The 9,840-nt window shown below is 45.3% G+C and overlaps 2 protein-coding genes across 2 annotated transcripts; one reads left to right on the top strand and one right to left on the bottom strand.

Annotated features, from left to right (window-relative positions):
- Window positions 1-679: 679 nt before the first annotated feature.
- On the bottom strand, window positions 680-1,533 carry MRPL36 (mitochondrial ribosomal protein L36). The gene is made up of 2 exons (XM_040074543.2): window positions 1,486-1,533; window positions 680-1,410 (listed from the first exon to the last, which is right to left on the bottom strand). The coding sequence occupies exon 2, from the start codon at window positions 1,398-1,400 to the stop codon at window positions 1,083-1,085; it is 318 nt and encodes a 105-aa protein (XP_039930477.1). The 5' UTR covers window positions 1,401-1,410; window positions 1,486-1,533; the 3' UTR covers window positions 680-1,082.
- Window positions 1,534-1,653: 120 nt separating this feature from the next.
- NDUFS6 (NADH:ubiquinone oxidoreductase subunit S6) lies at window positions 1,654-8,986 on the top strand. Its single transcript, XM_040084675.2, has 4 exons — window positions 1,654-1,814; window positions 2,835-2,888; window positions 6,854-6,976; window positions 8,840-8,986. Exons 1-4 carry the CDS (start codon window positions 1,665-1,667, stop codon window positions 8,903-8,905), a joined length of 393 nt encoding a protein of 130 aa, XP_039940609.1. The 5' UTR covers window positions 1,654-1,664; the 3' UTR covers window positions 8,906-8,986.
- The last annotated feature ends 854 nt before the right edge of the window (window positions 8,987-9,840 follow it).

Raw genomic sequence — 9,840 nt, 5'->3', positions numbered from 1 at the left:
ATGCTTAGCCACAGCTTTACAGGCTTAGATTCTCATAGTCTACAAGCACTGACTAAAAAGATATTAATTATAAAAGTTGTTGCAATTGTCAAGTTGGGGAATTATAACGGGGCAGAAAACGTCTTCAAGTCATCATACTATCCAACGTTACAGCAACTTCAAACACAGCGCTCAACCAATTTCACCTCTTTCAAGTCGGGGACACTTTCTCACAGTACTCTGGCAAACTTGTAGCTGTAACAGGACAGTTTTCCAAAGCTTAGTTTAGTACCGTTTGCTAAGAACTTGCAGTTCAGACGAGGATCAAACACACCTGCCTCAAGCAGTCATACTGAGAAGTGTGAGGAATACCACCGGTGACTGAAGCAATTTTGGCTCTAATTAATCCATGTACAACAATCCACTAGTTAGCATTCAACATTAAGCTTGGCTATATGACCTCCGAGGCATTACTGCTCTCAGTCATTCTCTCCGTATTTTAGGAAAGAGTTCTTTCAAGGGACATAAGAAAAAAAGAATATTCTTAAGCCTCTCCTATCTAGGAGAGTGAGCCTAAAGCTTTGCAGAATCTTAAGGCAAGTTAGACGGAATCTGAAATCGCCCACCTGAGTTTGAAACTATTGGTTCTGTTATCAACATCTCAGAAGGAGGGAACAGTGTTTAAGAAAAACATGGTGTGTTGCAGTAATGAACATCAATGGAGTTTATTTTCATTTTGCTTTAATTAAACCCAAATGCACCTCAGAGTCCAGTGATACAGCTTCACCCTTACTAATTTAACAGCGCGGTGATTTTAAGGCTTCACGCTTAAGATGACAAGAGGTCCTGAAGGCTGTTGCTTCCCACTTCAGCTCTCCGCATCCAAGGCCTGAAATTCCACCGAGGGCCGTCAAGGTCGCACCTCGCTCCAGGTGTTCCAAGGTTGAAACACTGTCACGCACGCGATGTCGCGACCCGTGTCGCCAGCTGCCAGCTCCCGGAGGCGGCGGGGCAGCCCGGCCACAGGGGCACGGCAGCGGGGGCTCCGGGCCCGGCGGCCGAGCACGGCGCCGGCTCTGTGCCCTGCGGGGTCCCGGCCGGCGCTACCCCTTGCGCTGCTTGTGCCGCGGGTTGCTCTTGCAGCACACGTAGAGCCGCCCGCGCCGCCGGACGATGTAGCAATCCTTGCAGCGCCTCTTCAGCACCGTCCTGGTCTTCAGCCCGGCCGGCAGCGGCGGCCCGAGCGGCGGCGGCGCGGCCAGCAGCCCGCGGGGCGCCCGCCAGGGCGGCGGGGCCCAGCTCCCACTCGCCGCGGGCAGCCCCGCCGCCCGTCCCCACGGGGCCAGCGAGCACAAGGAGGAGCGGCACAGCGAGCGCAGCGGGCCGGCCGTGGCGGCGGCCCTGACCAGGAGGGACAGCATGCTCGGCACCCTGCGGGGACAGCGCGTCGGTCAGGACACCCGCACCGCTCCCGCTCCCCTCCTCCTGTCCCGCCGCTGCCCGCACACCACCCAGCGCCCTCCCGGCGGGGAGGACACCGCTGCCCGCTGACCTCGCCGCCCGCGCGGAAAGCGCCGCTCCCGGCCCGCGGACACGTGTCTCCGCGCCGCCGGAAGCGCGCGCGGGCACCGGGGCGGGGCCAGGCCCGCGCCCGCCCGCCCGGGAGTCACGTGGGCGGCGCGAAGATGGCGGCGCCCGCCGCGACCTTCCGCTGGCTGTTGCCGCGGAGCCGCCCGCTGCTGTCCCGCCCGGGGCCGGCCGCCGCCGCCGCCGCCGCCCGGCCCTACGGTGTGCGGGCCTCCGACACCGGCGAGCTGGTGACGCACACGGGGCAGGTGAGCGCGCGGGGCCCGGCGCTGCCGCCCCTCCGCGGCAGGGCAATCCCGCCGGGGTCGCGAGCAGCGCGCTGGTGCGGCGCGATGTAACGTGACGGGGAGGCTTAGGCTGGACATGGGGAGGAATTTCTTCACGCGAACAGCGGTTAGATCCTGGAATAGGCCGCCCGGAGAGGCGGTGGAGTGTCTGTCCCCGGAGGCGTTCAGGAAATGGCTGGATGCGGCGCTTAGTGCCACGGTCTGCTTGACATGGTGGAGTCCGGTCACTGGTTGGATCTGATTAGCTCAGAGGTCTTTCCCAACCGAATGTATTATTTTTTATTCTGTGATTCTCCGTTCAGCGCGCACAGTGGAAATTCGTGCTTCTGTACCATCCGTACACAGGAGGCGCGCGCTGGATCGGGAAAAAACAAAACAAAACAAAACAACCCGAAAAAAATCCCTGCTAGTCAGGATCAGGGGCATCGGCCATTACCGAGCGCTCCCGTCCGAATGCGACGGGGCCGTGGCCCAGCCGGGGAGCGGCAGGCGGAGGAGGCACCCTCGCGTTGTAAGCCCGCCTCAGCTCTGTTCGCTGCGGGAGCTGGGGCTCCTCTGGTGCCGTGAGGAGAAGCGAGAGAGGGTGGCGGCGGGAGCTGACTCGGAAAGCCCGCCCTCCGGTTACTTAGCTGAACGGAAACAAATACAAAACCTGATTTTCCCGGTTTAGTTCACCGCCTAGGTGAGATCTGGCAACAGCATTATAAATAATACATTTGTGATCACCTCTGCGAGCAGACTCTTCTGTTTACTGGATTTCCACCCCAACACCGCCAGTTTCCTTGTCTTGTACTATCCGATGTGCAATTTAGTTACTTGCGTGAGAGAAATGGAAGCTAATTTTTCTGTATACTACGTGCTTGTAAGGTGATAATATTTGAAACTAAGTAAACAGTTCAAGCTATTTATTTTCTGAGTCTTTGTGTTCTGTGTTTATAGTTGTTGCTCTGTAAATAAGGTCAAGTTTCTTTTACACTCTAGGTATATGATGCGGAGGATTATAGAAGAGTTAGATTTGTTGGACGACAAAAGGAGGTAACTCATTCTATTTTTTTGTCATGGGAGAGGGGCTAATTTACGGATTTTTTTCTTTACCTGGTAGAAGTGTCCTCAACCTCATTGCCATTAAAAAACCCCAAACCAGAAACCAAACCAGAAGCAAGAAACTGACTAAACCCAAACCCCACAACCAAAGCCTACCAACCAACCAAAAAAACCACCAAAACCCAAACAAACAAAAAACCCCATGAACAACAACAATAACAAAAATAACCCCAAACCCTTGCCAAAACCAAACTGCTTTGGATTTGGGGTTTCAGTGGGGTTTTTCTTCACTATGGTGAAAAATTGTTTTAAGGCAGCTTATAGTTGCTTCTGTCTTATCTCCCTGCTTTTGATAAACTTGAAAAACTGAAGACTTCCTCTGCGTTTAAGTGCCTGCATTTAGGGTGTTAGAGCTGTAGGCATTTGAGCATCTTTAACTTGGAACAGTTTTTGTTTTAAGCATGTGTTTTAAGAAGTTGTTAATATGTTTTTAGCACATTTGCATTCAAAAAAATCATTAAATACGCTGCTGAATTGTTCATCTGTTTACATCTGTTTTGAAGCTTAATTTGGTTCTGTGTAGTTAAAATTCTGATCTTTACCCTAACTACATTTCTAACGAGACTGAGAAGCATTTGCTGAAAGAGTGATGAAACAAATAAAAGTAAAATGTAGACTATTCTGAAATAATGAAGCCTCAAATGCAAAGTCTGGTAATACCAGCATCATCCCAGTGCGACACTGTAAAGGTGGCCCTGTTGCTGCTGCTTAAAATTCCGCATACCCACTCTATGAGAAGTCCTTTAGCACTGAATTTTCTCTGATGATCAAGCAGCACAGCTCCACAAGGGATCTGCTAGCCTTTGGGATAGAAATAGAATTATTTCAGCTAAAATGTATTCCTCAAAGCCTGAGCCTTTGAATAGTGCCTTATTGTTAATGCCTTAAATGTTTATGTATTGCAGAGATGTTAAATATAAGGTGTGGTAGATTTTTAATGCAGCTTCATATAATAATTCTTTTCCTAAATTAACCTGAACTAATTATCCTGATTTCCAAGTTTTCATATTGAGTTTACCTCGCTGTGTGACGGATACAATTTAATTCATGCTGTGTGGCAAAAATGGGGATTCTACATGCGAAATAATTAAACGAAAATGTCACTTACAATGCTGAATTAGCTTAATTCAGGGAGGATAGTTGGCAAAGTAAGTCTCTCCCAGGTGTATTGCCCACATCTGTGCTATTTCTGTAACTTTGTAGGAAACACTCCTTAAGCCTAATTCTCCATGGGGCAGTGGTCCCTCTGATGTGCCTTTGCCATCAGGTAATTTCAGACTCTATGTGGTGTGGAACACCCAGGGTTTTCAGTTCAGACCAGTTCTTCCTTCTCCAGCAAAAGCCAAGCTCTGTGTCTGCTGAGCAAGGTTTAAAGCTAAGTTTTAATGGTGAAATTGGGTCGAAATTTACATGTGAAATACTTGAAACTATCTGTGCCTATTAACAGGATCTCTCTCTAAGGGCTTTGCCATTATCCCACAGTGTATTTCAGCTGCCAGTATTAGGGTTGACAACCGGGTCTGTAGTCTGAATGTTGTCATGTTCCTGAAGCTCTCCTGGTGGCTGTTCTTTCTTGGTCTCTTCCTCCCTTTGCCTCTGGTACGGTCCGGGTGGTTGAGTCCCACTCGGGATCGGCACAGTCCAGCCATGGCAGCTTTCCTGGGTCTGGGGGGGACACAGCCTCTGGCTCTCTCCCAGACATGGTGTCTGGGCTCTGTGCTTCGGGTGGCCAGGCCCAGGGGCATGGCCTAGAGTATGTGCTTGTTGTCTCCTCGGTTCTGCCAGCCTAGTTGTTAGTGACATCCATGTGTTTTAGCTAAAATCATTAGTTCTCTGTGGAGAACCGCGGACTAGTGCTCTCTGGCAAGGGCCTAAAGCAGGAAGCTGTGAGAAAACTGAGCATGGCAACTGCATAGTCTGCTACAGTCCAACCACATCATCCTGCCCTTCTGTAATCCCTGAGGTAGAGCAGGACCCATTTCAACACTGCCATTTCCACTTCAGTTCTTTTGGGCTGATGCAGCAGCTGAAGGTGTGAGGATGACTCACCTCAGTGCTGGTCTGTTGTAAATATTCTTTCCTGCCTTCCCTCTACATCTTTTTACTGGGATCAAATCCAAGTTTGGTTTTATCTCTTTGGTCTTCCAGACCTTGGACTGGCACAGGTGAATAGGTGGGAAGAAGCAGAAATGAAATTGTCAAACTGGCACTGTGGCAGGAAAAAAAATAGCATATTTATTTTTGCTTGGAGCAAGGCACATCTGGATGTGCTGGGGGAATCAGCCCCTTCCTGCTGAGTACTGCTGTGCTTTTGTCAAAGGGTTATGTTGTAACTGCAACCACTTGGGTTGGTGGGGGTTTTTTTTGTTTGTTTTGAGTTTTTTGTTTGTTTGGGGTTTTTTTGTGGTGTGTTTTCCTGGTGAATTCCTAGACTGTGTCTTGTTTAGTAGTCTGAACCGTACACAAGTCTTAGCTATACAGTGGATGAGGTCTTTGCTTCTCTCTCTCCCCACAAATACCTCTTGTGGTTAAGAAAAGTTGGGATGAATGGAGTTCTTGCTTCTAATCTTGAAGCAAAGGTATATAATGGTTTTATTTCCCTCCTCCTTTAGCACAAAATGAAGGGTGCCCAATATTGAGTGTTATTAAAAACAGCAGTAAAAGTTCTTGCTGTTCGGCAAAAATTACATGACTTGTGGATGCACCCCCAGGCAGTGGGATTCTTGATGTTGCCAATTTCTTTCAATACCAAAACTTAATTTTTTTGCTAACTGTTTTTAGCTATCACCATCTTTTGGTAAGGACAAATTCTTAGGTGGCAAAACTGACTTTTCCATTACTGTACCAAAAAAATGCAGATTTTGGGGAGACTTAACCGGCGCTTTGGTGAAAGATGCTATATGCTTTGGTGAAAGATGCTTATATAAAATCACTATTGTAGTTCCTAGGGATTTATGTAATGGATGCATAGTTTAGCTGTCTTTTTCCCAAGAATCTCATCTTTATTCCAACACCAGCATGTTCCTACACGGAGCAGTAGATAGTGCATCCTTTGGGTGTGCATATTATTTGATATTCATGTGTGTATAACATGGCCTTTGAAAAAGGTGGCCCCTCCTGGAGTAGTTTTCCCTGAATTGTAGCAGTAGTTGTCTGCTCAGTGCAGACTTGGGGAGTATTGGATTGCTGTAGGTCCCACTGAAGGATGAGCTGCAGTGTCACCAGCCTGTCCAGACATGGATATGTTTTCCAGGCCATGCAGGTGTGCTCTAGGAAGAAGCCCTATGTGTCAGTGATGTGCATATTCAGGAAGTGTGTATGATGGATTTACAGAGTGCAGTAGTGGCATTTGGAGGTTTTTCCTTTTTTCTGATGCTGAACAATTTGTCTTTCTGACTGTTGTTACGCACCACATTCACGTTTTCATGAGATTCCTGTGCAGTGATAGAATAAGGTACATGGCTAGAGGCTCTAAATTACCAGCAGTTGTTTTATCTCGTGCCTGACCTTACTTGTCTCACTATTATTTTTGAGTTTATCAGCAGAGATTCTTCTGCAATTTTATCATGTAGTCACTAAAGCAGAATACGGTGTTGGTTAAGTATCTTCTGTTCTTGTCTGCTTGTTCCTGCTTACCTCCCTGCTGAATCTGCTGAAACCTGAGCACCGATGTGGCCTGTATATCAGGGGAAAGGGATTGTTTTTGCAGAGTTTAGTGTATAGTTCATTGATCTGGCTTATAGCAGAGCCTAAGAGTTGGTGGAGGAGCTGGGAGGAAGCCTAAGCAGGAACTTCTCAAAATGGCTGTGGTGGAACTGCCTGTGGAGGCAGCAAATAGCAATTGCTTTCTGTTTGAGTGGGGATGGTATCTGAAAGTTTCCCTCTTTTTCTTACAGGTGAACAAGAATTTTGCAATCGATTTGATAGCAGAGCAGCCTGTGAGTCAAGTTGAAAGCAGAGTGATATCCTGCGATGGTGGTGGTGGAGCTTTGGGACATCCCAAAGTATACATAAACTTGGTAATGTCATTATTTTGCACGCATATAGCATGTTTTGCCTGTGCATTCTTTTTTGTAAGAGTACCTAGTTTCTGCAATGCTCATTTAACAAAGTAAAAGAAGTAACCACCCGAGGTGCTCATTTTATTTGATGCCCGATATAAATCAGAAGAATTAGAGGGCTTCCATTTGAAGTTAGAGAAATTCCTTCTGGAAATTTTGGTTTGCTTAGAAGGACAGTATTTTTTAAAAAAGAAATCAGGTGAAGTATTAAGAACAACCACTGAGAGCAAAAATTAGCATCCTTGCTGCATTTTGGAACTCTTCCTCTAATTGTTTAAATGCCACCATGTAGTTTGACCATACATTTGCAGTATTCTTAGGAATATGCAGTTATTTTCAGTCTTGGAAGTTCAAGGAGAAAAGAAGGAGGAAAACCAAACAAACCAACCCCTCTTTCAGTCTTTGGGAATTTTGGTAGTACTGAAGACGGAATATTTAAGTCATGGCCAGAGAATGAAGAATAAATGTTGTCATATCTTCCTGTTGACAGTAGTGATAATTTCCAGTATATTCTTGTTCTAGAGAGTAAAAATACTGAGGCTGCTGTCCTATGACCTTAGTTGATGCAGCTGTTGCTTAGGTACTGTTCTCAGGTAGAGCTTGATTGCAGATGTTTTAACGTCTTTGCTTGCTCACCTAAACTTTGATATTTCCTAATGCCTGAAAGAATGGCAGGGAAGAACTGGTGTCCTTAAGTGTCACAACAGTGTTGTTGTGACTCCTAACTAGAATCATGTGCGTTTCTATTTTGAACAAAGTAAGAATTTTGTAATAAAATTCATTTTACCTTATTCAAAGTCAAATGTTTGTGGAGGTTCTGATTTGAAATGCTTAGGAAGGACTTCAGCCTTAACTTCTGTAGCACACTCCTAATCTTTATGTTGATTTGTTTGATGTGTGCCACACTCTTGAAGAATGCTTTATATTTTGTGGATTTTGAGATTTACTTTTTTTGGTGTTCACAGTCAAGTTACAATTTGTCTGATTCAGTTCTTGAAAAAGAGAGTCTGCAAACAGAATGATATTAAATTAACTTCTTTTCCCTTGTCCTAACAACTGAAATCCAGGCTTTCAGGAATGGAGGGTAGTTTGGATTTTTCAGTTCTAATCCTTTATTAAGGGGAACCATGAGTTTAACTTTGTTTCATGACTAGAAGTAGTTGTGTTGCTAAATAACAGAGGATTGCTGAGTATTTAGCTGTATTGTATTTTGTCATGTTAGGAAGGACCTAACTAATTGCACCTTAAGTCACTCACACTTCAAAGTTCTAAAAAATACATGTGTCTTTTGGAGAAAACAATTAAATTTTATACAGCAGTAATTCCTCCTTTTCTCCAAAATACTTTCTTCCCCAGCATTTCTAATGGAGTCCTACTGAAATTTCCTCCTTCCTGCAAATAACTCTGTTACTGACCAAAATTCCTGTCTAGGAAATGCCAAATCCTGTTCAAATAATTGTGAAATGATCTTTCCAGGACATTGGAACAGATATGACCAGACTGGCTTAAGATGTTCAGTTTGGTAAGAGGATCTTATATTTCTGAAGAGATAATCACTTTTGTTTGACTTTAAAATTATGTAGTTGAATTTAGGCCTGGCAGTTGAAAGTCTGGCATAAGGGAAACTACGTAGGATACAGAAATAAAGCACGAATCTCTTACCATCATCATTGCTTCAAGTGTTTCAAATAAGACTAAACTCCGTACTTTGGCAACATTGATTGGTTTTAAGATGGCACAAATAAATAAGAGAAAAATTGTAATTTCTTAAAGTTTTATAAAGTGAAAGTAGCAGCTGTTGTGTTTTTATATTTTTTGCAGGACAAAGAGACAAAGACCGGAACATGTGGCTACTGTGGACTCCAGTTTAAACAGAAGCATCACTGAAAGATTATCCCTGTGTGCTTGCAGATTTCTGTTCAGATGTTAACGTTCAACTATAAATAAACAATATATTTAGAAAGCCAAGACTTGTGTTTATCTTAACTACGGAAAGTCCAGTCCATGCATTTTTAACACCCAGCTTGTCAGGTATTTGAGAGCTGAATGGTATTACAGTATCTGCTTTGTACTTAATTTAGTTTTCATGTTTGACAGACTTCTCTCAGGCTTAAAAGTGGTGTTTGGCTGTAGATAGGTTTGGCTTGTACTGGGTAGATACGTATTCTTTTCAACACTGATTGGGCTGTAATTGTTTACTGGGTGATTAATTATCCTAGGTGTTTGTCTTTTGTCGCTTCGTGACACTCTTAATTGGTTCATCGTCCAGTATCTGTAGCTAGATTCACAAATGGATGTGCAAAGATATTATGATACTCAGCATTGCAATGCTCTCTCGTGGAAGCAGGATTGTCAGCCCTGAATTAAGTAGCTGCTTTTGCTACTTGTTTAAAAGAAGCCTACAGTGGTGATCAGTGTGAGCTGGAGAACTACCTAAGCTGGCTCGTGTGAAAGGTGAGGACATTATAACCATTTGCCCTTCATTTGAAGGGGTGAGAGTGTATCTGGTTCTGCTTGGGATTCACACCCAAAGCCTCTGTAGGAACTGGGTCTTGTCAGACTCAAGTAGGCAGTGCTCCATTACAGGTGGTAGCTTCTGCTCCTTTAATACAGGTAATTTGACACTGAAGAGCATCTGCCTAAGCTGTGTGAGGCTGCTTGTGGGACATACCTACCCACTTGCTGAAATTCACTTAGGGAGCATTCTGTCATGTGTGCATGGCTTTCAAACAGGGCCTCTGCCTGGAGCAGAAGGGTCTGAGTTTGGTTTGGTCTTTGCTCCACAAAGTGTTTTAATCTGTTGTCAGTAAATTACTATTTTT

Source organism: Hirundo rustica, chromosome 1 (assembly GCF_015227805.2).
Source record: "Hirundo rustica isolate bHirRus1 chromosome 1, bHirRus1.pri.v3, whole genome shotgun sequence".
NCBI classification, from domain to species: Eukaryota; Metazoa; Chordata; class Aves; order Passeriformes; family Hirundinidae; genus Hirundo; species Hirundo rustica.
This window is presented reverse-complemented; position numbering and strand designations above follow the sequence as displayed.